This window comes from Alligator sinensis, unplaced genomic scaffold (assembly GCF_000455745.1).
Source record: "Alligator sinensis unplaced genomic scaffold, ASM45574v1 scaffold216_1, whole genome shotgun sequence".
NCBI classification, from domain to species: Eukaryota; Metazoa; Chordata; order Crocodylia; family Alligatoridae; genus Alligator; species Alligator sinensis.
This window is the reverse complement of record NW_005841868.1, coordinates 823,557-851,304: the sequence shown is the minus strand read 5'-3', so window position 1 is coordinate 851,304 and position 27,748 is coordinate 823,557. Positions and strand designations below refer to the sequence as shown.

The following is a 27,748-nucleotide window of genomic DNA, read 5'->3' as shown; positions in this document are numbered from 1 at the left end:
GGGGGGGGGGGGGGCATGGCCAGGCATCGGAAGGACACTCTGATTAGGGAGGGGTTCCCCCCACCCCACTTCTGACCAGCCCAGTAGGGAATTGATAACACAGTGTTAATCGCTCCATTAAGAAAACAACAGAGGGGCATTACCAGCTATCTGTTGATGCTGCCTTTGTCCCGTCTGCCACAGCAGGTACCATAGCCAGCATATGGTATGCTAGCTAATGATGAGGTGCCTGTGTAGGGCAAAGGGGACGGGGCAATCCCTGCTTAGCAGGGAGTGGAGAGGGGAGGGTGGGAGCAGGAGGAGGCCAGGCAGACTCCTGCAGTCTCTGCCGAGCTCCAGCCAGGGAGCACAGGGGAGCAGAGAGCCCCACCTAGTCCAGAAAGCATGCCGGGATGCTGGAAGAATCTGGTTTAACGTAAACAAGCAAGAGGTCTGGGACAGACATTGCCTAAACCGGTTTGACGCAGATCAGTTAAGTCTGATACTACATGCAACCAGGGTTATCTCAAAATGGTTTCAGCCATTTTCCAGCTGGTTTATGTCCACTGAACATCTGTTCTGTTACAGGCTAAACCAGTTTCTGATCACTTAAACTGGTTTATATGTAATGTCTGCTCCTAGCCACAAAGTACAATCTTTTCGTAACACAATGCCAACACATACTATAGGCTAAGGAACCTAATCCATTGTTAGAAACTGTTTCACAGAGAACACAGGTGCTGGACCATGCACAAAAGGTTTATTTTAAGAGCACTAAAACACTGTCTTTTTTAGCTACATTTCCTGCATTAAGTCTCAACTAGGACATTATTTTAACATTGTATCATATATACTCGCACACCACATGGACCTTCTCTCTCAAAAAACAGCCCTCCAAAATCAGGGTGCATGTCTTAAGCAGGGAAACTGATTTCTGCACCAGAACAGAAGCATGGGGACACTGCAATGGCTGCTGAGGCTCTGCTTCTCTCCATGGCTGCAAAGAGAGAGGGGGCAGAGAGTACAGCATGCAGTATCACAGTTAATTTTAACTCTTTCACAGTGGCTGCCAGTTCTGGATTGGATGCAAGGCGGTTAAAGCTGTAGTTTTGACTGAGCAGCAGTGGTCAGGTTTAAGTCAGGATCTAGCCATGACTGGAAAAACCTTTCAATTTGCTCTCCCACAATAAGGTGCATACCTTATTTTGGGAGCATGCCATATGAAAGGAAATACAGCACTTTGTACATTTAATAATAATGTTGCAAACTTCACATTAACAGTGTGCAGTACCTGTCCTCCATTTCACATTTTGTCTCCTGTGGGTAGCAATATTATGGTATGCTAGAATGAGTCTGTAATGTAAAAAAAAAAAAAAAATGGAGCGAACAAGAATTACCTGGAGAATGAAAGAATTCCTCATGTTCTCAGGTAAGTTATCCAGCATTTCTGTGTAGCACCGCATCAAACTTAACAGCCAGAAATTGGCTGAGGCAGATTCCTCATCTGCGGTGTAGGTAAAAGGATCCACCATATAGATGACAACTGCTGGAGGATAGGCATTGCTGTCTGCAGATTCTGGCTCGGTGGGAATTCCAATTCTCTCCCTCTCTGTAACACTAGAGACATACCTCTTGTTAAGTGCAAAAGCAAATTACAATTTTTATTTTTTTTCATGTTGCAAGGGCATGAGAAGGTAAACAATGAGTCAAGAGGGGAGGACCACTGAGTTCTTGTAATATTTACTGAGCATATGCAGCATTGGCATATTGTTTCAGCCATCTTAAGCCGATGTCGTCACCAGTGTGAAGAGCTTGAAGGCTACCAAGTAGCACAGTAAATGGACATAAGTCAACGATGTGGAACATGGTTTGAACATGTCCACAAAGGCATTTGTTGTCACTGCAAAGTCCCACTGGTATAGGTTTGAGGCACAGTGCCCCTGTCCAGTTTGAAAATGGTTGAGAAGTGCACAATAACCGTGTGACCATTTAAATCCTGGTTGACTGACTGTAGGGTCAGAGATGATTGGTGACTGATTAGTGCGTGTGCTGATCATTTTTTGTGCCATCAAATAAGTAAAGAAAAGCTGAAGGGTTTTGAAAGGGTGGACCATACTGGACATCTTGAGGGGAGCTGAGCTATTGGTGAGTGGAATATGTCCCAATGCACTGACAGCATAGGATTATCATGGAATCTGGCTAGTAAATTTACTTTAGCAATTGTGCAGCAGAGATGAGGGGGGGCAATGTTATTAAGGACAGGTAACCATGGGAGTGGAATGGGGTGCAATGTGCCTAAATACAAGACGTGTTGTAGCATGCAGTGGGGTGTCCACTCCTACGCTGTGTGATGAACGAGTCCATAGATGGGCACAGTATTCTGCAACTGAATAACACAGTGCAAAAGCTCTCTTATTATACTGACAAAACAGAACTAAAAATGCAGCCCAAGAATAGTCACTGATAAGAAACTATATCTCCACACAGGAGTACACTATGCCAGCATACTTCCTAAAAATAGTTTGTTAAAGATATTTTCCAGAAGACTAACACAATCCCACTTAATAGACCCAGAATAATCCAGCCCTGAGAAAATGACTAAGTACCATGTCAGTAAATGACGAGATCTTATTTTTTTACTTGTACTCACACATGCATGGTTTTTTAAGCTGAAGAAAGGTACCTGAATGATGGTGAATGGGACTGGACTGTGTGCCCACAAAAGAAATGCCACAAAGGTAGTGAATTTTTTCCCAAAGTGCCTCCCCCATGACCATTAGCAACCAACATCCACATGTGATACAGTAGTCCGGATGACATTTTTTTCTGTTCAGACTGGCAACTAATGCCATGCACAGTGAGGTATTCTGTGCAAATCACTGAATGGAAGTCATAGCAGCTTCAACCAGGGCTGGATTAGAACTTGTCACTTCGGAGTATGTCTAGAAGCTGTTTTTTTCACCATTTAAAGCACTTTATTGCTGTAACTTAACAGACGTGCACAGTTTTACAGCATTTTAAAAATAGGTACAGCACTTTAATTAACCCTTGTTAAATGAAGTATTAAATTTGAAGTACTCTGTTTTACAGCACTTTAGCAACCTATAGTGCTTTAAATAACTTCTGTATTCTGGTCAAATTTCTGGTGATTTTGCCAGTATTCCATGGGTTTTGCCAACTTGGTTAGTGCTCCCTGGCAGTGCCCAGTCCCAGCAAAGGGAGGGGGGGTGAAAGGGACATGCTGCGGGTGGGACACATACACACACATGCACACCCTGAGACCCTGCATGGATGGGAGGGTCCAGATGCTTGGACATACCATGGGTAGGACACACACATGCATACCCACACATGCCTTCCACCCCCACATTCCCTGAGACCCTGTGTGGCTGGGAATCAGAGGCTCGGAGCAGGGCTGGGCATATGTGTGTGTCTGCTGCCTCATGGCAGGTGCAGTGTCCATGCCCAGTGATGGGGGACATGCCACGGGTGGGACACATACACATGCTCCCTGAGACCGTGCATGACTAGGGACCAGATGGTTGGAGCTGGGCTCTCAGTCTGGGTAAGAGATGCTGTCTGGCCTATAGCAGAAGTGGTGCCTGCTCCTGCTGAGTGACAGCCTCTCATCCCAGCTCTGCCTTTTTCACTGCTCTGCTGCTGTCCAGAGTCTGCTGCAGCCCCAGGAGATTGTGGAGCACTCCCTGCTGCCTAGCCTGGAAAGTACAGGGAGCCTCAGAGGCCTCTCCCCACCAAACACCGTTCTATCGTGTTTAAGAGCACTATAAAAAGTTACAGTGCTATAAAAAGTGCTCTAAACTACAGCACTGTAAAACACGCATGGAGCACTTCTGTACACACCTTAAGAGATGAGAGCTCCATAACCTATTACATTTGCCTATAACCATTTATGAGCAGAACACCTATTTTCTAATTTTGTCACTTGCCTACTGAAAGCTATGCGCCCCTAGCAGACAGAATTTATGAAATATTCCTGGGTGTTTTTCAACATTTTAAAGTGATATTTGGCTCACTGCTATTTATGATGGCTAACAGCACCAAGCTGCTTACCCCTCTATTCCTGAATGTGTTCTAAATAATAAAAAGCACTCACTAGTTTTCATTGGAGGGTTGTTTACTAACAGAAGATATTAAATAAATAACAGCAGTACTATATTTACTTTTAATCCCTAGCACCCCACAGGTGGCATCTATTTTGTTAGGTAAGAAAAACACATGAGTAAAATGTTGGGCCTATTAACATTCCTGTAATTTCAGGAATTTATGAGAGGCTTTAGGCACAGGAATTGTATGGCCGCAGGATTATAAAGTATGAGATTGGTAATGCATAGGCTCACTAAGATATTGTAGTAACTTACCCTTCTTGTCCTTCTTGCTGTGATTGCTGCTGTGATGAATTCTGTCCAGATTCAGTGTCTCCACCAGAACCTGTGTTCCCCTGGGGTCTATCTGCAGAATTTCCCCCAGTGCTGGTGTTCTGTCCTGGACCTACACTTCCACTAAACCCTGAAGAAGAGGTAGTGCTCATCTGGTTAATGCTGGGTGTTGAGGAAGATGCCGACAACTGTGGCACTGTGGGTCCAGATGCTGAGCTACTTCCTGATGCAAGGTTAGTGTTCCCACCACTGGGTGTGGAATTAAAGGAATTGCCTGTTGGTGGTGCCCCAGGAGCTGAATGACATGTTGAATTTGGGGGCACAGATCCACTGTTCCCAGGTATTGTTTGTCCTTGGCTTGCTGATGCTGGGGTTTGGTATTTAGGTGGTAACAATAGGCTGCTGTCAAGCTGCAGAGTAGCTAAGTAAGGTGCTGAAAGTGTATAAACAAAAATTGAGGTTAATGATGGCATATCAGTTCTAAGCAAACAAAGCGCTGTCAAGTCATACAATGTCTTTTAGATTTCTAGAACAGTTGTAAGGTACACAAATATTAAGATAATATAATTTCCATTATAAATATTTAATTGTGCAATCAATTATGCAAGGGGTGCCTTTTAACTAATGTAAATCAAATGTCTCATACAAAGAACTGACTTTGCAGAGTTCCTGCAGTGTGAAGAGGAGGGAAACAGAATCAAGACTACTGTCATGTGCCATTACTTCGTAGTAGACTGTGCTGTAATAATCATCTACTTGTGGCTGTGTATGGCATTCACCTTTGCAAACTGCTGGATGAATTATTTCAAAGTTCACAATGAGAATTTAACAAAGCATCTTTGTCATAGCTGAAGTCCAAAGGCCATTTTTAGGTGAGCTATAATACTGGTAGATTTAATTATTGTAACTTCTTATGCAACACCACGAACTCTGCCTGTGCTACACGTCTCTGGTAGTGAGTATGGAATGCACGTCACGTCAGGTAGTATGGTAATAGTTCCATCCAGATATGTGGTAAATGAAGACTAAAAGCAAAACGAACAAGGCAGTGTGATACTAGCAACTGTTCCAGATACATAAATCAGGTTCTAGACCCCTTGTGCTTCTCTCAAGCATAGGGATCACCATGGCTGGAACCAATCAGAGAGTTTAAAGGACTATGCTAGCTGGAGTTATTTAATGTCCTAATGTCACTGCTACTCTAAGTTATGGCAGAGCGAGATTGGGCCAAAGTATGAGGGAACTACCTCCCCCTGTTCTCTCATATAAAGCAGGCCCTGTTTTCAGACTGAGAACAGCTAGATTGGAGTCAAGAACGTAGCGCTCAAATTAATCCAAAGCTGCTTTAATGCTTCACAATATAGCTAGGTTAGTACAGAACTCCCACTCAGCTCCAGCTTCCAGGTTTATCCAAAATCCTCATAACTCTCAGAAATCTTCCCTTCTCCAGAGACTATCAGCAGACTCTAGCATAGATAGCTACTTTCAAAGCAAAGGTGATTGCAGAGTTGACTTTCAAGACTTCACTGAAACTGCCTGACCAGTTCCCCAGCAGTGCTAAATCAGAGAATTCTACACCTGTATATCTCAGGTGATCAAAACCTGGCAGCAAGAAAGCAGAGAGTGTTCCTAAGCCCATTGCCAATCATGCTGATCACACCCTCTCTGTTTCCTTGTGCTCTCCCGTCTGTGTGTTTCTGTATTCACCTCTTTTCTTTTTTCTTTCCTGTGGCTAGGCCTATTCAGTTTAGAAAAGAGACGCCTGAAAAAGGACATGAGGGTTTAAAATACTAAATGGTGAAAAGAAAGTAAATAGGGATTTATTATTTACTCTCTCTCACAATCTAAGAACTAGAGGTCACAAAATGAAACAGGTAGTAAGAATAAAATTAACAAAAGGAAGCTCTTTTTCACTTAGCATGTAATTAAAATGTGGAACTCTGCTATCTCCCCCACCCCCTATAACTCCGAAGTATCTACTGGACCCAATCTCCCACCCCAACTAATTTCACTTACCTAGGTGATGCCGGCAGACTTGCGCATAAAGTTTGAGTTTGGAATGATTGTCACACTCCTCAGTACCCCAAGGCTGGTTAAACCATTCGCTCACAAGCTCATCTGTCAGCTTTTGCGCCACAGTCTTTCCCACCCGCATGATTCCATCACGTAACACTTTGCAGATCGGTTTGTGCTGGCCAAGCCTACACATCTGGAGGGAGAAGAAATACTTGTAACGCAGAACAAAACCAATAACTTGATATGCAGACTAGTTTGTGGTCTCATATCCTCCTTCCAAAGCCAGTACAAAATCTGCCAATTTTTAATAAAAAAAAATTGTAAAAACAAAAGGCTCCCCCTGTTCTTTGTCTGTTGACTTTACTTACATTTACAGTCAAGGTAAGACTATAAATTACAGTCTTCCTTATAAATTCTACAGTATACACGAGGTCCAAGAAAAAAGAATCTGGCTTTATTTCTGAAATCTGCAGTTGGTTAAAGTAACTTACTTCCTTACAATCCTGAGATGGGAGGCCACGATGAGACACATTGTACAAGACTCTCTCTACTAAGCCATACTGCATTTTAGTGGAAAGTGGAAGAATTACTACTATTTTGGATTGGAAAGTAGGCACACTCCAACTAAATACCCCTCACACCTCAAAGAGAACAGCAGCCATGTAAGTACAAGGATCAGTTTCCCTTCCTCCCCAAGCCTCCTAAATTCAGCAGCATGGGAAAAGAGGAGACAAACAGTGGCACTGCTCAGCCCATGGACTCCAGAGCTACATGAAAGCAGGGGCTGAATGCTACCACCATTCGTCCATTCTTTTCTCCTGCTGCTTAATTAGAGGGGTGGGGGTGAAGGAGAGAGGGGAAGCATGAACAGCAGTAATGTTCACCCCCTGGGCTCAGGGCTGTACGAAAGCAAGGGATCTGGTCAGACCCCATGTCCACCAGCCAGTGAAGTCAGAATGCTCTCTGAGCTCACTGGCTTCCAGGATCTTGGCAAGGGAGGGCACCCCCTTCAGCTGCGTGGTGCATGCAAAGTGAGCTCTCTTCACTGTATATGCACCACACAACTAAAGTGGGAGTGGCCACACACTTCTTGCCACAATCCTAGATCTGCCCATGTAAGCAGCATTTCATTTTTCCCCTCTGTCCAATCTATTTGTAAGATCTCATTCCTCCAAACAATATTTCTCAGTTGAATAAATCTTGTCATTTGTGTTCTACCAAATAAGGTAGTGAAATGGAGCCATTTGGAGAAGAATGAGTTTATAAAAATCTTTTTTTCATGGTAGATCTGCTGCAGCTCAAGTATATGCCCATGTTGAAAAGGTGGAGATTTCCACCCCCCATACAAATGAAGCAGTGTCACTCTATAGCAGCACTTCTTCGGGACTATAATTAGTAACAGCTATCTCTTATTTTATTGTTAAAAGGTTCTACACTTGCTTTGGATTAATTAAGGTCTAATCTATTCTCTTTCTAAACACGGTATCATATTTTAAGATGCATACAGTGATTCAGAATATAGGACCAATCTTCTAGAAAGGAATCATATTTAATCAGTTTTGGAGGATGGAATTAGCTTTCACTGTGCATTCCTATATTCAATTCTGACTTCAAAAGAAAAGGCATTTCTGTATTTAGAAGAAGAGATTTTTAATGGCTTTCACTATATTTTCCTGATGAAAGAAAGTACTAAAAGAGTTTCTTGAAATAGCACAATCACAGCCTGTACAGCACTGCATTAAACATTATCATTTTTATCTGGGTCATTTTAGCTGTTTACTTTGGCTGCATGTTCCTCCTGTATAAAATCACTGAACGTTTTGCCAGTTCAGCTTTCTCAGAAACCTGTGGCATCGCTCATTGATTGTGCAGGTGAGGTGGTGAGACAGGGGGGACACGTAGTGTGGATATTAACACCGTGAACAAGATGGAGTACCAGCCAATGCAATCTTTGCACCTGGTTGGGATTTTCAAAAGTGCTCAGCTTTGGTTTATCTCTAGACTTACAACATTGATCCCAGTGGGAGAACAGTTAGGCAAGTGCTGAGTGCATTTGAAAATCTCACTGACACTGCCTCTGTACGTAATCAGAAAACAGACTATCTGTCCACTATGGCAAGTCAACTGACTTAGTTGCAGTGCTACCATTGGTCCAAAGGTTGCAACCATACAAATGTGACTCCTGAGGATCTAAGAATCTGAAAGAGAAAAGATCAGCTTAATTACTATTGGTAAATCTTTGCTGCTTTGCTCCAAAACTTGCAGTTTAGTAATGCGCATCCCTTACTTTGCTCGTTCTCACTAGCTACTTCCCATCTATTGCCACAGGCTGACAAAGATTGTGGAAGTAACACTGGATGTGCGAGAAAATGTAGGCACTGTTTAACTGCACAGCAGTTTTCCAGATACACTTCATGGAAATCTGCTACAAAATGCTGCCCTCTTTTTGCGACTTTCCAGACTTTTTTAGTTTTCAGACTATGTCTATAATTGTTCCTTCCATTTTGATGCATAATGCTGTCATTCTAAGGGCCAATTTCAGTCTTCAGATGGCCTTTAATTTTAACAGCAGTTGCAGTTAAGGGTTGATCCTAAATTTTAAATCCTGAAACTTGCCTTAAATGGACACTGATATGGTAAGGACTAAGTGTTGCTTTATTAGGTGACATTTTTCCTGTCATTTGAAAGTGGAGAAAGTCTTCTTAAACTGAAATAACAATAATTTAAGCTATAGTATTTCCTTAAGACACTTATGCTACAAACAGAAAGTTTAAAAAGACCATGGATTTTTCCCAATTACAAATATGCTGTAATATGTCACAGTTGACACATGACAGTTAAAGCTAAACACTTCATAGCAATTCCTCATTCTGACCTCGTATACAGCACTCAAGTCCCTGAAGAAAGTTTTGGCTCCATCGAGCAAGGCCTCATTTTCTGGACACACCACGATATAGGCAACATCCCGATGGCCCCCGTATGGGTCTAGCAAAAGCCTCTCCCAAAACGGCAAGGAGAATGGAGAGATTGTCAGAAAGTCCTTGTCGTAACCCACTAGTAAAGTGGGGATTGGAAGAGGCTCAGGAGACTCTTCAGAACCTAATAAAAAAAGAGTAAACAGAAACAATGTCAGTATACGGTCCAATACCAGAAGAGCTCTCTGTAAAAGAATTTTGCAAAATCAGTACCTTTCTTGCCATATTAGTTTTCCAAAAGCTTTAACATATTATGAGCATCAGGCGTGATGCTGCCATAGTACGTATTAACAATGTCCTCCCACAGCCCTTTCCCTCAGATAAGGGTCTTGAATTACACGGCAGAGAGATTTTATACTTATAAGTGTTGTAAAATCAGAGGTCAGTCAGCCGAAGTAGAAATAACCACTCCGAGGATCAGTACAATAATTCCCCTAAAAGATTGCAATAAAACATCTTCTAGTGTACTATAAATATAGATTCTGCCAAAATTTCAGGGCTCTCCTGAGTATTGAACTCATGGTCTTAAAAAGAAGAGGTTTCACTTTGTCTAGATGATATAACCATATAATAACCACATTTCACATGTGTCCGTTCAATTTGCAGAAAAGTGATGACAAGAATTCATGAAAATTAAATTACTATTTCTTGCTTTAGTTCCTGCTGGCTGTGCAAAATCACCAACCGTAATGGGTCAGCAAACTGGAGCTCCCAAAGTGTAGGAAAAATTCCAAAGCACTCACCACCACATGTGAAAGGATTATCACAAAGCTGAAGCTGAGCCCTCAGGCAAATAGTTCTATTAGGGATTATACCACTTAAAAGAAAAACTCTCCTAGCTTGCTGGTGCTTGAATAACATGAGTGCAAATACACCTTGGTAATTTTGAGCACTATAATACAAAAAAGTAAAAAACCAACATTCACTAAAAATTACCATATCCTTACCACAGGTATCTCCAGTTCTACAGCAGTGGAAACCAATCTTTTCGGCAAGTGCGCCATAAATTAGCTCCTCCCCCCCACCCCGAGTGCCACCCTAATCCCTTTTCCTGCCCAGACTAATGTTATACTTTCTGTTCCCTGCCCCATCTCCTGCTGTACTGCCTTCTCCCTCCGCAGTCTGCTGCATGCCACACATAAAAACTGCCCGTGCCATTGTGGCACATGTGCAATAGGCTGGCCACCCCTGTTCTAAAGCATCATGGAATTGGGACAATTTCAGTTACAGCATGTAGTAGCTGCTGGTAAATCTTACTATACACTGTACTTACGAATGCTAAAAGGCTGAAGGTAGTGCTCATATGAAAGAGCGGAAATAAAACGAGAGAGCAATTACTGCAACCTGTCACTGCCCAAAAAGATTTCAGCATGATATCAAGTATAAGTGCAGGGAAAGTAGAGAAGTAAAGCACTATAATAAGCTTGTATGGCAATGGATTAATATAGGATTTCAAATAAAATGCGAGAAAAAATGGCAAAGGGTTAAACGATGTTTAAAGGGCAACCATTAGCTTGGGTATGTGTAGTCTGTATTCCATTAATGAATATTTTTCAATGATAATTTTAACTTGTAATCAGTAGGTCTGTAATGCTGGATATATTATATAAATGACTCAGTATCTTATAATTAGGGCTCTACGTTTATTAAGCGGTTTCATTGCTTCATTTTGTTAATAGTACTTAATATGCACTCATGCTAAAATTTAATCCAGATGGGGATATTTAACTCCACCCAAGCTATACAAGTATTTATATAAATGGAGTCAGGATCCCTCCTTTTCTGTACAAAGTCTGAGAAGAACCCCCCCCCACACACACACACTAAGTTATTCAAGAGTACACTTCAATGGGAATGCTATGGGAAATTATCTGAGGAACCAGCTGTTCTCATGCATTGTCTAGCAAAGAACACATTCAATTGCACATTTGTAAGGAATGCTGCTTCACAACAGACAGTACCATAGGTTCCCCGTCCTGCCATCTTGTGGAACTGTTGCCAAGTAAGTGGCCCCTGCACATGCTGAATATTTTCCCAGGTCCTGCCTGTCCGCTTCTTCTGGATAGCATCCTGAAGAAACGGCTGTAGGGATAGCAGCATGCGCACGACATCCTGGGACGACAGCATGCTGATGTCCAATACTGCAAATGACAGAGGCATGAATCATACTTCCAATAAGGACACACTTTGAGGTGGCATAATTGGTTGGCTTTTATTCTTTTATGTTACCATTCATTGTGTTCACAGGGCCTGCACAACCCTATAATTAGCCTAACAGAATTTCACTTAGTAATTTTATGAAACTATATTACTAAGCTTTCTATCAAGTTCTTTTCAACTATCCTTTCACAAAATTATTAGCTAAACCATAATGACTCACTGCAAATTTGCTAAAGATTAAAAGTTGCTTAAAGCTCCATAAAGTAATCTTATAATAGCACAGCCCATAAAAGATTGAAAGTACTTCAGCAAATATGTACATTATATTTAATACACAAATTTACATCTTTCCCAGCTAGCTACATTTCATGAAGAGCAGGCTCTATACTTCTTGCTCCAAATAAGCCAGAGTCCACTCTAGCTTTCTTTAGGGAGGACTCTGTTTTCATGCCTCCTTTCCTCCTTTCCCCTGTGATGAACTAAAGCACCTGCAGCATCACATGTATTCAGCATCCCATTCTTCACAATGGTGGTGAGCTTTGCGAGTCATTCAGTGAGCTTTAGTTAAAGCACCCCCGCCACCATTACTGAACATGGGGACGCTGAATACACATGACGTGGAGGCTGCTGGAGCACGCTAATTAGTATGCTCCAGCAGACTTGCAGCTGACTCACTTAATCGAGTCTGCTCTGACGCGTGCTAATTAGCACACGTTGGAGCAGATCTCTGTGTGTATAGGTGCCCTTTGTGACTGAAAAGCCTACAAAATGCTAAAGCAGCAGCAAACTTACTAGTACCGTATCTACCATTTTCCAAAGCTCCCCAAACTGTTTTCTCTATCTGGGTACCTCAACTGCCTAAATAACTTTCCTTTCCCCCTCAACGTTAAATAACTACTTTAAACTTGCTAATGCAAGGCATGAAATTACGAAGGGATTTTTTTTTTCTAAATGAAAGGAAAAACAGCCCCTCTGTCAAGTATCGTACCATTGCTGTGAGGCCAAGAGTGTACAGTGGCACTTCTTACTAGAGCTTCATCCACTTTTCCACCAGTGGGGTTATCCACATACTGCCTTCCCTGCTCCAGAGCATTGAAGCATTCTATCCAGGAATCATTACTCTCTGCTTGCAGTCTGTCATAGCTCCAGTTCATACAGGGAAGTGTCTGCCGGTTATTAGAGGACATATAGTCCAAGCAGCTCAGAGAGGTGAAAGGCTGAGTGTGCTGATTTTGGAGGAGAAGGAGGAGACTCATAGGGGGTTCCTGGGTCCTCCGGCCTCCGTCTCCCACCTGAGAAAGTAAGGTGGTCTGACACATCATCAGTCTTCTTTCTGCCGCCTGGCCAATGTCTGAGGTCTTGCCAAAAATATCCAATTCATCCTCAATAAAGAGCCCAGAGTTGTAGCCTAGTTTGCGGTTCATAATCGCACTAAATCCACAGGTGCAGCGGTATTGATCCTCATTAGATGAATCTGGGATGTACAACCCTACATCTGCACCTTTAATATTCATATTACAGGCGCATATACAACAGCTGTCAAAGTTACGATCTTTGAAGATGTTTAGTACAGAGTCTGACAGAATCAGGGTGACATACAGGCTGTGGGCTTCTGGGATTGGCTGAACAGTGGCTGGCTCCACAGAATTAAGTGGTCGTGTAGTGGAAGGGGTAGAAGCTGGTGAACCTTGATCTGTGCTGTCATATTTTACAGATCCTTGCCCACTGGCAGTCCCCCCACCTCTAGGAGTCCTTGGAGTTCTGGGAGTACGTGGCGTAGGGACGGAGAAGCGGGGAGTTGCTGGGGATGGCAGTACTCCTGCCCCACTGTTGCTGGCTGGGGCAGCACTGTTTAATGTCACTGGTGTATTCATCTGGGGAGTGTTCATCTGAAGATAGTCCTGGTCTGCAAGGCTCCCAACACTAGGCACATTGCTACAAAAAGTACGAGAGAAAACAGTTAGGAAAAAAATCAGGGGACCACAGTAGGACACAAATTGTTGAGGCTTGATTTACAGAACCCTCACTTAAAGTCATTTTAATATAGAATGAGAATGAATATTAGAGGGGTTCACTGTAAACAGGACTTAGACACAGTAGCTCTGCAGAGACCACGATATGGTACAGCACCTTCATGGCTTCCTTTGATAGGTCTGTATTCAAGTGACTTTCTTTTTTCTCTCTAAACTTTCTAAGTTTCTCTTGACAGAATAAGAAAAAAAAGAACGTGGGGTGATCAAACCTCTAGGCCCATCCCCATAACTTCTTTTAAACATTACAAGGTAAGACCTTGTTCTGCCCCAATATTCTTAAGTGCTTTTTAGAAGAACCTGAAATGATATCTTTAGAACTTTTGTGGGGCGGGGGAGAGGAGGCATGGGGAGAGGAAAGAAATATTGGGAGTTCTCTTTAGAAATGATTAAATGCCTTTATTTTTAAAGTGTCTATAGCAAATAATTATCTTTGGTCCGTGTTATAAATAATTTATTTGCTGCTTGTTGATGAAATTTTTATTTCCCTTTGGTGGTTCACTGTTGACAATAGTGTCTCACACACAGCATAAAGGCAGCCTTTATCTGGCACTACATAGCATACAGAAGAAAGTAACACAAGCCATTATAGACTCTAGACCCACCAGACCTAAAGGTGGTATTTCTAGGTCACCTTTTGTCATCACACTCCTTTATTTCTCACAGTTTTGCCATTATCTGACAAATTTCAGGAACCAGAACATAGTTCATAGAGTCCCATAAGAGATTTCTCCTCTTTGGTATGACATATTACAGCAAGGAATAGATAATGTGGTCTAAAGGCTCCATATTAAGGACAAATTCTTTAAATGTAGTAATTAAGAACAGCAAATAAAAAACACATGAATATGATCAGTATGTTGAGGAAGGACTAGAAACAAATGGATTATTAACCTGTATTTGGTATTTTAATTTAAGCTGTATATTTCATTAGCAGCTTGAAAATAATATAAAATATGGTAATATGCCCTGAGATTCCTTTATATACACATATCTGTATCTGTAACTGACTTGTGCCCTGGTCTTGCAATGGAGAAGAAAAAATGAACAAAGATTTATAGAAGTTATGACTCTGAGGCACACTAAATACCTTAAACTAATAACAGAAGTCGACCTAGAAAACTTGATTGGCAATCACCACTGCCTACAGTAATAATCTTCAATCTAACTGGATTACAAGAAAAATAAAAGATTTTTTTTCAACAAACACTTGAAATTAATAATCAGTTCAAGTCTGCTGAAGCAGTTACCATTACAGAAATCCCAAGAATTAAATTGCTCCCTAGGTGGTACAGAGGGTTTACAATATCTTTTTTGCAATCCTTCTGAGAGTACTGGAAGATCCTTTGGAGCTGGGAAGGGACTGATTTAAAGATACATGTTACTTCCTCTATAAATTAATTTTCACTGCAGCAGGAGACCTTTATCCTGTATTATACCTTTTAAGAGGTTTCATGTATTTAACATTGTAAATTCTTGTTATAAAGTCTAAGATCTGCAGCCGTAGATTTCTTCCATAAAGAGTGTTAACCTATGAAAAAGTGAGTAGGGCATATAAATATTACATGTAATGGCATAACTGCACCTGGGGCACAGAACCATTGCACCTTATCATGAGGAGAAGAGTAAGTTTCAGACTGAACAGGAATAGGAAGTACAGAGCACATTATATCGTTAACTTGTTACACTGTCTATTCAGATAAAACCAAAGGATTAGAGGGCATTTATACACATGCTCCAGGAGTGAGGTGCTTTAATTAGAGTGGCTCCAAGAGCTGCTTTAATTAAAGTGCCTGGAGCATCTCATGCATCAGCATCCCCATGCTGAAAAATGGTGGTGGGGACACTTTAACTAAAGCTCATGACTCCATTAATTACCATGCTCCAGCAGAGTCAATTAAACGATTCTGCTCTAACACGCTGTAATTACAGCGTCAGAGCAGCCTCACTGCACGTGTATAGGTGCCCGAAAGACTAGATTTTGCACTCAAGTCCCACATCAGTCCTCAAAGGCTGAAGTCATACTGGCTATCTGCACAGCAATGAATGACAACACTGAAGTATAAGCTGATTATGGGAGAGAGATGTTTTGGGTGATATGCATTTTGAGTGTAACTTCTGTCAGCCATAAACGATAGAAGAATCCATTATTCCAGTCCATTACACAAAATGTAGGCCGAGACCATTAGCTGATTACTTGGGCATTTATATGTTGTTCTTTTCCTCTTAATTTAAAGCTTTCAAAAAGCATGACTTAACAGCTACAAGCCCTATCAATAGTTTGTTATTTACCATATTTTCTTATATACGACACACCCCCAAGTAAAACATGCACCTTTTTTTTTGGAAGGGAGAATGTACAAAAATATTTTTGTCATGGCCAACTGTATGACACAGTAGGTACAGAGTAGGTACTCCTGGGAACGCAGGGTCCTGGAAGCATGGCATTGGAAACTTCCTGGTATGGCAGACTTGTCTCCTGCAATGCCACACTTTCCGGATGCTCTGGGCCCAGACAGAAGTGAGAATTTTCACCTGATCTGGCCACAGAAAGTGATCTACAGCCATGACCAAACACAAGTGCACAGCTGCAGACTGCTGCAAAAATGGCCGATCAGGTGAAAATCTGAACTCTCACTGCATAAGGGTTCAAAAGAAGACGTTTCAAAACACAGCATCTTCTGTAACTTGTGTCTGCCTGCCTGCCAACCTCCGAGCTGTTTTCAGAACTGGAGAGGTGAAAGGGAGCAGAGGGAGTTTGGTCTGTGGTTTTTTCAGCCCCCACTGATGGGGCAGGGGATGGATGTACTGGAGCCCACCCCAGGTCGGGGAGCTCAATTCTCACACCCCATCCTCCAGCCTTAGCTGGGGAACCCCTAGAACAGGTTCCCTCTGCTTCCTTTCCCCCCTCCCGTTCTGAAAATAGTGTCGGCTGGCAGGGAGGAGAGGCAGTTGCTAGGGGAAACTGGCTGCAGGCTCAAAGCCAGCAGCTAGATTTCCCACCCCCCTGGAACCAAAAGCGAATTTCTGTTTGGTCCAGGAGATTGTTGCAACTCAGAGCGCTTCCTGCAAAACATTCTGAGTTACAGCAGGGAGCTGCATTTCTGTCTGTGCCCTTTATGTTCCCAGGAGGACTAACTCTATGTCATACAAGTCTAGGCAAAGAGCAGTGGCAAGGCTGTTACTTCTTTACTGTATGTAGTTCTTTATATAAATTCCTGTAAATAAAGTTGTTTCCATATCACAGACCTCTCAAAATACTTCCAACAGCTCACTTGTTGCCTTGGACACAAGCTACAGTGCTCAGCTAAATAGCTAGGGCTGTGAGAGGGTTTACACAAGACTCTATGCCTTCGGTTTTCTGAGCAAACACAAGCAACAGCCATTTTGGTCCGGGGGAAGAGTTGCATGTTCCATGTAAGACAATATGGTACATTTCCACGAGACTAATGAGGGAATCAGAAACTAAAGTGATCAAGTAATTAACAATCTTGTGTTCTTTGTAGGCTCAGAGCCCATGGCAACAGTTTGATTTTCTAAATCCGGAACTCCTGATATGTCAGACAGTAATATTTTACATTAGTGAAATGAGGAAAAGAGTACATTTTTACATCTATCTTCTATCCTAGTTTTACTGAAAACTGACTTGCAACTTTCAGCATCAATTTTATAGTATTAGTCACAAATGGCGGGGCTGATGGGGACCCTTTGCTAAACAGCAGCAGGGGGAGCTCCAAGATTAAAGGAGCCATCATGCTGCGAGCCGGGCCCATGATTTAAACCAGGCCCCACTTGTAGGTGTAAACGTTCTATTGCTATTACTTACATAGCAAACAATCTTTACATTCATACGCCTTTTTTGTCTGGCTTGAAATACCTTTTTACACATTTGGCATCACATCTGGTATCTAAAAAAAATTTCCAACAGAGGGTAAAGTAGTGACTAATTTTGACCCATAGGCCCATAGACAAATGTTTAAGGGTCTTTAGGTTTTAAAAGTAGTTAGGTATTAGTGGGCATGTTTACACATGCATTAATGCACCATGGTTACTGCGCATTAACCTTAGTACTCGTAATAACAGGTACTAACTAAATGCACAGTAACTGGCGCTACTGTGCAGTAGTGCTGGTGCATGCCTTTTAAGTGATGCTAATGAGTAATAGACTAATTCTACTGCGCATTAGTGCAATAGCACAGCTTTAGCTATAACGTGTTAATGCACAGTAGAATTAATCTACTGCGCATTAACATCTCATGTGGACACACCCAGTGACATGCCTAAATTCCTTTAAAAATCTGGATGCTAGTACTGAAAGACTTGCATCATGAATCTTAATCTCTGTCTATTGAATAGCATTATTATCTATTGAATGACAATATTTTTGTTAACTATATTTTCTAGAAAGTGATTAATTTTAAATCAAATGGAATTTGTTTACTCTTTTAAAAAACTATTAAGAGCTTACTTAGAAATATATTATGGCAAAAAAATATGGTACTTTATGCAAGTTTTCCAATGAGAAAATTTTTTTCTGACTTTATAAACAATGACAGTTTTAACAGATTTAAAACATTTTTTGTAGTTAGGTTCACCTCTAATTTTATCATGTCACCAGAATTTATTGTAATTGGTATAAACTCAGTAGCACACGGAATGGTCATTATATGCAAATACTATTTTGCTTAAATGTTATTGTACCAAGTAAGGAATTACAACATCTGTTGCAGTTCTTGTACTTACTTGTAGCCATCTCTGATGAAAGTGGCTGCAGGTGGCATAGGGAGTTGTTCAATTTTAGGAGGAACAGCCCAAGACGGCCTGAAAATACAGGCATCTGGCAACTTCAGAGGTAGCAGGCACTGACTTGGCAGTATCTTCAGTGGAGCAAACATGGAGGAGCCCACAAAAGGTTGAAATGATGGAACTTTGTGCACATATGAAAAATCCTGTAAAACCAAAGTTATCTTAGTACTTACAGCAAGATGGCAAAATAATGTTTTATATACAAATATCTATATCTCTGTGTGTGTGTGTGTGTGTGTGTGTGTGTGTGTGTGTGTATGTGTGTGTGTTATAGCTAGACAGCTGTATAGATATAGATATACACACAAAAACTATGAACTAAAACTAATTAAACTACGTCTAAGCAGATATAATTGGATTTCCGGCCTCACAATTAAATGTCTACAGCTTTATAACACCTATAGCCTAACCCTATCCACTTTAGAGGCTTTGGGTTAGAGTTGTACATGTACTTCAGAACTGCAATGAGGTTGAAAAGATAACATTTCTGACTAAGACTGTAACTATTTTAGGACAAGGACTATATATTGCACGTTTGGAAACTGAACAATGCATTGTGGGAACTCTGATAATGCAAGTGCTAATAATGGCAAGGAGAGGAGACGCTAATCAACAGCAGAGCCCAATAGCATCAATTATACTTTTGTTTTGTTTGGAGAGAACCATAGCCAGGACACTTCAGTTACTGTTATTCCAGGTCTCTCTGGGTGCCTAGACATGTGCTCCGGAGGGGGAGGGTGCATTCTACTTAGAGCAGCTCCCAGAGAGCCGCTCTAAATAAAACACCACAGCGTCACGTGTATTCAGAATTCCATATTTTAAAATGGTTGCAGGGGTGCTTTAACTAAAGCTCGTTCTAATTAGAGCATGTTGGAGCATGTGTATAGGCACTCTCTGGGACTGGGACTGTTTCCCTCTGTTAATAGAAAGCACACAGCATTACTGGGATGTTAAGAAAATATAAATATTATTATTACTATAGCAGTAGTAGTAACAGAAGTTTTTTTCTAGGAAATTCAATGTCTTACCACAATGTCTTACCTCAATACCAACATTATCTCCCTAGTGCCTTCTTAAAAGTTAGGAGATTAAGCCAATCAGGATTCCTACCTACAGTGCTGAATAATCAACCAAGAAATCTCCTTGCATTCTTGAGCTACACTGAGTTTAGTCTCAAGATTCCTATTAACATGCATCAAAAGCAGGAGCTGTATATATAAGGATCTGGCACAATTGTTGGAAATGTACCTGTTACTGTCCAGGCGCAATAAAAGCACTTTATACCATTGCTACAGATAATTAAAATCGTTTCAGTGCAAATTATTTCTTAATATTTCCCCACTTATCATATCTTTTAGTTCATCAATTAATTTATCAAATCCTGATCTTGACTCAGATTTCCTCCTGTTGCAAAACTAACTTGTTTTGCTCTGAGAAGCATGCTAGTAGTCTTCAAATATGTGTAAGAAAAATTACTGCAAAGAGTAAGATTGTAACCTGATCTTCTCTGTGTCCACTGGGGACAGGACAAGAAGTAATGAGCTTAAACTGCAGCAAGGGAGTCAAGCACCAGAACAGATTACCTGAGGAGGCTGTGGCATCTCCATTTTGGAGGTTTTAAGAACTTTTTTTTAGAATAGTATCTATCTGTCAGGAGTGGTTTGGGTGTAAATGATCCTGTCTTGCCCTACCCTTGGTGAGGGGATAGGTTGATGACCTCTTGAGGTTCCTTCCATCTCAATTTTCTGTTATTCTCAACAGAATGATTCTCTCTTCTAATATCCAGAGTAAGAGAAAAACAAATAAAGTCTCTGACATCTGGAAAACAACTGATTTTTCAATATTTTCATTAGGATATGTAAACAATAATCAACATTCCAGAACACAGCTTTTAAACTTCTAAAATGTTGCAAAAAGCTCATAGAATACACTCATACAGAGACTATAACTCTATGTTGCTGTAATTAGTATGTCTCATACGAACGTGACTTTGGAATTTGACCATTATTGTGAAGGCATCAAGGACTATCGGGATAGGAGACCAAGGCCCCTGGCAGACATTACACTTTAAAACACAATAAGTTTGTTAATCGTGTCTTAAATAGTAACCCAAGCACACATTCAGGGAATTAATGGCACCACAAAAAGGGAAGCCAGCCACAAAAATATTACATAAAATATTTTTGGCAGGGCATTAGTTGACTGTCAGGTACCTAGCTTTCAACTTGCCAGTGCAGAGGGACTGGCAAATAGGGCACAATTAGGATCTGACCCCCGATTCCAAAATTCTACATCCTGCCATGAACATGGATCAGATCCCATCATGCCTCTAAATGAACATCTGTCAGTGGTGCAAGGTAAAAGCCATCTTATAACAATAAACTATAGATGTCTAGCTTGCCAGGCATTTAACCATCTTCTAAATGAGGACCCTATCAGATCTAACTTCCTAAACCAGGGGCAGGCAATTATTTCAGGTGGAGGGCCACTTACTGAGTTTTGGCAAGCCATCAAGGGCCGCATAACAGGCAGTCATGGGCAGATTAATATTAATTTTCTAAATTTTTTAGGGGCCCCGCAGGCGAGATAGAATGGTCTGGCAGGCTACATCCAGCTCACGGGCCGCATTTTGCCCACCCCTGTCCTAAACGTTCTCCTAAAGGCTAAGTACAGACAGTCAAAAAGCTTGAGGCTGAATTGATTCAATCTTCACAGGTTAGTCTAAGCTGCGTAGCTTGAACCAATAAGCAAGCAAACAGACATTCACTTTTGATTCCAGAAATGCAGCCACATGCCTGCAGTAGCCCAGGCCAGAAGCCAGGGGACACTAGAGTATGCCTCCCTGCTCAGCTGGAGCAGACAGCTTGGGCCAAGGCCCACTCTGCAAGGGGAGGGTTTGCAGGGGGATAGGAGGCAAAGCATCCTGGGACACTGGGGGACTGTGAATTAACTTGACTCTGGAGGGGATCTGGGACAGAAGTTCAATAAACTGATTTAACTTAAACCAGTTAAGTCTAATACTACATCCATCCAGGTTTATCATAAACTGGTTTCAGCCATTTTGAAAGCAGTTTATGTACACTGAACTTCTGCTGCGTTACAGATCTGAACTGGTTTCCGATCACTTATACCAGTTTGTGTGTAATTTCTGTCCCTAACTATAGAGACCTTCTCCGTCTCAGTTTAATTTCTTGTCAGAGCTCACTGACAACTCCCATGGCAGCCCATGGCAAGTGACTCTATTTGCAGGAATCAGGGCTGCTTGTAGATGTTAAAAAACCAACCAAAAATGGCGCTTTACTTTAAATTCAGCATGCTCCTGCGCTGAGTTCAGTGCATGCCCAGAATAGGCAGCGTGCTAGATAGACTCGGCTCACCTGACATCAGTATAAATCGAGTGCTTTAGTGGGGCTTTTTGACGCTTTTATCTAATACCTGACTGAATCTCAGCTTCAGCTAAAAGCACGAAAAATTCCCACAATGAAGAGCCCAATCTATACAGGTGCTGAGGAGCCAAGCCAAAGTAATGTATTACTTCTACCAGTAAAAAATGTTTTTGTATTTAGGGGCTTTTTTTTTAACATCTGCAAGCAGCCCAAATGACTTTATCTGTTTGTAGCACTTTGATCTGTTAATTTCCAGTTCTAGCAATACAAGCTTTGAAGTCCACAGAGACAGAGTCTACTTTCAAGTGTGTGCTGGAACATTATGTTGTAAGGCTTCCTGTTTGCATTTCCCACAGCTCTTTATTATTAAGCTAGATCAGTGGCACCCAGCCTTCTGACTCTGTGGGCGTGGGATTCAACACATAACCCCACCCCACACGCCCAAATATGGCCACATGCCAGATGAGCCCCAAGTACCTGGATCTGGCTGTGCACTGGTGTGCAGGGTCACATTATCTGGCCTGTGGGGCTTCTCACAGGTCCAGAAATGTAGCAGCAGGGAAGCGGCGATTAACACTGCCACTGTTCCCCTGCTGCCAAATTTCTGGACCTTTGGGGAGCCCCATGGGTGGGATCTGGCTTACTTCATCTAATGCTAAGTGATGAAGAAAGCCAGTGCTCACTAAAGCCTATGCTTCTGTAGTGTAGTTGGACTATAAGGTGCAAATCTATCCTGCTTCATGCACCAGTACTACAATGCCACTGCTGCCTTACACAGGTGGTGAGATCCATCTTCTCTGTGGAAGCCTAATACTGTGGTGGTACAATACTGTGTTGTAATTTGGAGCTACGTGCTCAGATGTGTCAGACAAAGACCACGCAGGCTCTGCACTATTCTGAGTTCCAGCACATTGATATGCAGTCTCATTTTCTCCTCAGCTCACAAACCTTGAACTCAAATGTCCCCTAAATGAACTTTCCAACTATTCCAGAAGGTATCTGTCACTATAGTTGGAAGGGGGGGGTGGTACTAAAAGTACTTGCTTGCATGAATTGATCATGTTCTTCCACCATGTCAAGTAGGAAGGATCACTTTCTGACTCTGAATGGTAAAAATCCCCCTAGCTATTATCTGTGGAGGTAGGGATAAACTGGGATTCTCTGCCTAAGTGCACTGCCACTACTGACAGCTCTTTGGTGAAACTACTACAGAGATAGTTCCTGTGTGACTGCCTTATGGCAATGTGGAAGTAAGAGTTGCACAAGTTATGGTATCTGAACCAGTCCTCTTGATGCAATGAGGGGAATAATGCCACCAAGACTGATCGTCTTGAACTTGAGCTTACAAATGAATACGCTGACCTTTATGTCCAGGACTGATCTTCAACCTCCCTTACTCTTTGGATGTAGGAAGTAACCATGTTCCCTTTAGATGTCAGGGACTAGTTCTAAGGTCCTTACTGCCAGAAGGAAACAATCTTCTTCCTGCAGCAAACTCTTGTGAGAAGGGTCCATGAAAAAGGAGGAGGAGATGGGCTGTGAGTGGGTTCATAACTAGGATACCTACCATATCTAGGACCCAATAATAAAAGTCTCCAGCTAAAGCATGGGATTTAGGATGTACCCCAGATGAGAATGTGCATGTGGACGATTACTCAAAGGAGAACCAAACATTTATTATATATCCTTATTCATAGATTAGCACAGGGGTGGCCAAACTGCAGCACATATGCCACAAGTGGCACAGGCATTTGCAGCGTGTGGTATGTGGCAGATCAGGGAGGGGACAAGCAGCACAGTGTCAGGTAGAGCAGGAAGCAGAAAGCACAGCAGCAGATGGGGGAGGGAGCATAAAGCAGGCAGCAGAAAGCAGAACAGCAGATTGGGCAGGGGAAGGGGATTGTAGTGGCACTCAGGGAGGGTGAAGGATAATTAGTGGCACGCCTCCCAGAAAGCTTGGCCCCCACTGGATTAGCACATGGCAGATTCATTTGCCCATCACAGATATTTTGTTATCAATCACTTAAAATTAATGTAAAATCACTACTGATAAAATCTGCAGATGACAGAAAGATGGCCCCAGTAGCTTGGTATGCTGAGTCCATTCTAATCAATTAATTTTAGTGAAAGGTAATATACCTAGAAAGAAAGAATGAAGCCTATTGGAGAGCTCTTGTCTGGAAAGGAGCAACTGAAAAAGTTTTAGGGGTTAGAGCAGACAAACAAGTCACCATAAACTCTCATTGTGATTCTGTGGCATAATGAACAAATCTGACCACTGGATATAGAAACAGGAAAGACGGTGCATAGGGAGATGATTTTACCTTTATACGAGGCACTGATGAGCCTGCTACCAGAATACTGTCTCTAGTTCAGATGGCCACATTTTAAGAAAGTTTTGAATAATTGGAGAAGATGGAAAAGAGAGCTACAGAAGCTTAGGACTGGAAAAAAAATCTTACAGTGAGAGACTAAACAAGCGTACCTGGACTAGCTCAGTGGTGCTCACGCTTTTGGACTCATGGGACAGATGAGTGGTGCGGGGCTGCTCTGTGGGTCAGATCAAGCCCTGTGCGCCCAGATCAGGGCCCAGGGCCTAGTACTGCCTCCATGCACTGGGACTGGGCCCTGGGAGCCTGGGGCCACCCTCCCATGCCAGGATTGGGCCCTGGGGGCTAGCGCCACCTTCGCCTGTCCCTTCATGCTCAGATCAGGTACCTGATCCAGTGTGCAGGGCCTAGGGCTCCCCACAAATCCATGGGGAGTCCCACGGGCCAGATGACATGGTGCTGGCAGGCCAGATCTAGCCTGTGAGCCCGAGGTTGAGCACTTAGCTTGTTATAAAGATAAGAGGTGAGCTGGTTATGGCATATAAATATCATCAAAGGCAGGGGCGGGCAAAATGCGGCCTGCGGGCTGGATGCGGCCTGCCAGGCCATTCTATCTGGCCCGCGGGGCCCCTAAAAAATTTAGAAAATTAATATTTATCTGTCCCAGCTGCCTGTCATGCGGCCCTTGATGGCTTGCCAAAACTCATTAAGCCGCCCTCCGCCCAAAATAATTGCCCGCCCCTCATCAAAGGGCTAAAGGGCTTTCTAATTTGGCAGTAAAAAGCATAAGAAGAACCTGTGACTGGAGGTTAAAGAAAGACAAATTCACATGAGAAATATGGCACAATTTTAGAGTACTGACATAATTAACCAATGGATCAAATTACCATAGGAAGTGGATGTTTCACACTAAGATACTTTTCTAGAAGATACACATCAGCCATACAAACAAATGGGAACACTACAGGAGTAACTGGGTGAATGTCTATGGCTTGTGTGATGCATGTAGTATCAGAATATCTAATAGTCTTGTCTGACCTTAAAATCTATTAAAAAAAATTCAAAGCACAAGAAGCAGCACTGCGATTTTTTCTCTCTCATAATACTCTGCCAATGATTTTGAACCCTAGCCAGTAGGATGACCTCTAGATATAAGTGTTCTTCCTTCTTGGTCCTCTCTGTAGACACTGCCGTGCAGCACAGTGATATATACTACAGAAAAATCTCTGCAAACAAGTATGTGCCAGTTAGTGGCAACACTGACAGTATTTGTTGAAGTATGAGCTGACATCCACTAGATACTAACCAAAAAAACAAACTCTTTTTACATAGGCACCAAGCAGCTATCAGATGTTCTTATTCTGAGACCAGCACCTCAAATCTATAAATAAATGATATAACTATTTATATATAGCTTCTCTTCTCATCATAAGGTTAAGCAATAAACTGAAAACTTCTTTCATAAAATGGGAATTTTACCCGCTGAAAGGTTACTGAATACTTCGTATAATTAATTTCAAATCTGTTAAAGCAGTCTTCCAGGCATCTCTACAGCACCTTACTGCAAGTTTTTTTATTAAAGAAAAACACACATATAGATGGGGCTATAAAAGTAACAGTAAGTGTATTACCTTTATTTCTTCAGGTTTTGGGCTACCTAATCCATCTTCCACCTCCATTTTAAACTCTGTTATCTGTGTCTGAACCATGTTGACCATGGGACTTTCCATCATCCCCAAAGCTGTCACCGTCTCTGAACTTATTCCATCTTTATAATTCATTACAGGGGAGAAAGCAGGGTGTTGTTCCAAGGATGGGGGTGTTGGAAACATCCGTTGCAGATCTGCCACAGCTAAACATCACAAAATAAGATTCTGTTAATCATCAAAAATAAACTCTTCATAATCCTCTTCAGAAAGAGAGTGAATCCAACTCAGCTTTGGCTTTTTATTTTGTTAGTTAAAACCAAGGGAAAAGACTGCAGTTCCATGGCTGCTTTCACACTAATGTAAATCTAGGCTAATTTAATTGAGGTCAATTGTAACAGAGTAAATTTCCATGGATATTTTCAAGATTACTGCCCAACTGAAAAAACACATTTGAAGATATGCAGTATTTAATCACAATAACAACAATTCCTTTTTAATGAGATGAAAGAACCACAATGGGGTTCAACCCCAGTTATTGTTAACTGAGTGGATCTAAAATAGATGTCTTTCTTTCTGAAGATCGGTGACAAAATCCTAAAACAGAGACTGGCTACACTTCTGATGCACAAAGCCAAAATGCTGCACTGACTTACAGCCAATGAAACTTTATTTTGGTCCATTCTGTCAACCCTTGGAAGATATACTGAAATGCTACTGCTAGCACCAACACAGAACTGCCTTGATTAGAAATCCTGCCTCCAGGCATCTAAAAAAAATAACAGGCAAGTCCCAGAGGATGCTGCAAAATATGCATTTTACAGCTGAGCCACCAAGGCACGGAAAAATTATCTAGGATATAATTATCTCTACATAAATTAACATACTGTAACCATCAATCTTTTATTCTGCATTCATTTTAAAGAAAAAATGCAGAAATAATTAGGTACGTTGCATGAACTCAAATTTAAATCAGTACGGACATACTACATTTTTCCCCCAATTACCTTCTTTCCTTTTTGTGCTACAATGGATTTGTTTTGCTTAAAATTCAGAATATAGATTTTTCCCACCCTTATTTTAACAAAAGAGATGTCCGTTTGACGTAAGGTTTTACTTTGATAAATTTATTGTTTAAAAAAATAAAACTATGTAAGAGTAAACTTACTGCCCTCACAAGAACATGCACTCAAGCAAGACGTACAAAAAAACTAGAACTCTTGGTTCCAAAATGATACCTTTTATTAGACCAACTGGAAAATGGCAAGAAAATTTTCTTTTTCTGCAAGCTTTTGGGATCAAAGTCCCTTCATCAGGCTCTGGGAAAAATGTGGATGGTACATTTTGGAACCAAGAGTTCTAGTTTTTTGTATGTCTTTTTGTCTCAGACCAACACAGCTACCCTGCACTCAAGCAATGTTGCTGACACTCCTAAGTGCCTGATTCTATTTGTACCCCTATTATATTCTTTAAATTTCTACTTTATAACTATTTTGGACTTCGTGCAGTCCAAAGATGGTAGTTATGTTTAAATTCACATTGGTATACAGGACAGCTGTTTGGGAATTTTGTGACTGACGTTTTCTCCATAGGAGTATACTGATGTGGGGCCCTGTTGGAACACACCAGATTTCACAACATTTAACTGAGAAGAAAGGAAAGAAATGAGAAAGAGGGAGACGCCCTCCTACTAAGGGACCAATTGAGGACTGATTGAGGGACATGAATCTCTTCAGCCTCCGCAAGAGAAGGCTAAGACGTGATCTTGTGGCCATCTACAAACTCATCGGGGGGGACGGCAGGAAATAGGGGATACAAAGTTTACCAGGGCGCCCATTGGGGTAACTAGAAACAATGGCCACAAACCGAAGGAAAGCAAATTTAGACTGGACATCAGGAAAAAAGTATTTACAGTGAGGGTTGCCAAAATATGGAATACACTTCCAAGGGAGGTGGTAATGTCCCCTTCCTTGGAGGTATTTAAGAGGAGATTGGACAAACACTTGGTTGGGGTCATCTGACC

General features: G+C 41.7%; 1 protein-coding gene across 1 annotated transcript in view; it reads right to left on the bottom strand.

Moving 5' to 3' along the window:
• MED13L (mediator complex subunit 13 like) overlaps window positions 1–27,748 on the bottom strand; it is a gene marked incomplete at its 5' end in the record, with an annotated part of 372,787 nt that overhangs the window by 31,073 nt on the left and 313,966 nt on the right. Inside the window, 8 exons of the mRNA XM_025192712.1 lie at window positions 1,377–1,596; window positions 4,359–4,809; window positions 6,393–6,585; window positions 9,268–9,491; window positions 11,329–11,508; window positions 12,516–13,462; window positions 18,301–18,506; window positions 25,711–25,931. Coding sequence (XP_025048497.1) covers window positions 1,377–1,596; window positions 4,359–4,809; window positions 6,393–6,585; window positions 9,268–9,491; window positions 11,329–11,508; window positions 12,516–13,462; window positions 18,301–18,506; window positions 25,711–25,931 — 2,642 coding nt within the window. The remainder of the gene's footprint in view (window positions 1–1,376; window positions 1,597–4,358; window positions 4,810–6,392; window positions 6,586–9,267; window positions 9,492–11,328; window positions 11,509–12,515; window positions 13,463–18,300; window positions 18,507–25,710; window positions 25,932–27,748) is intronic.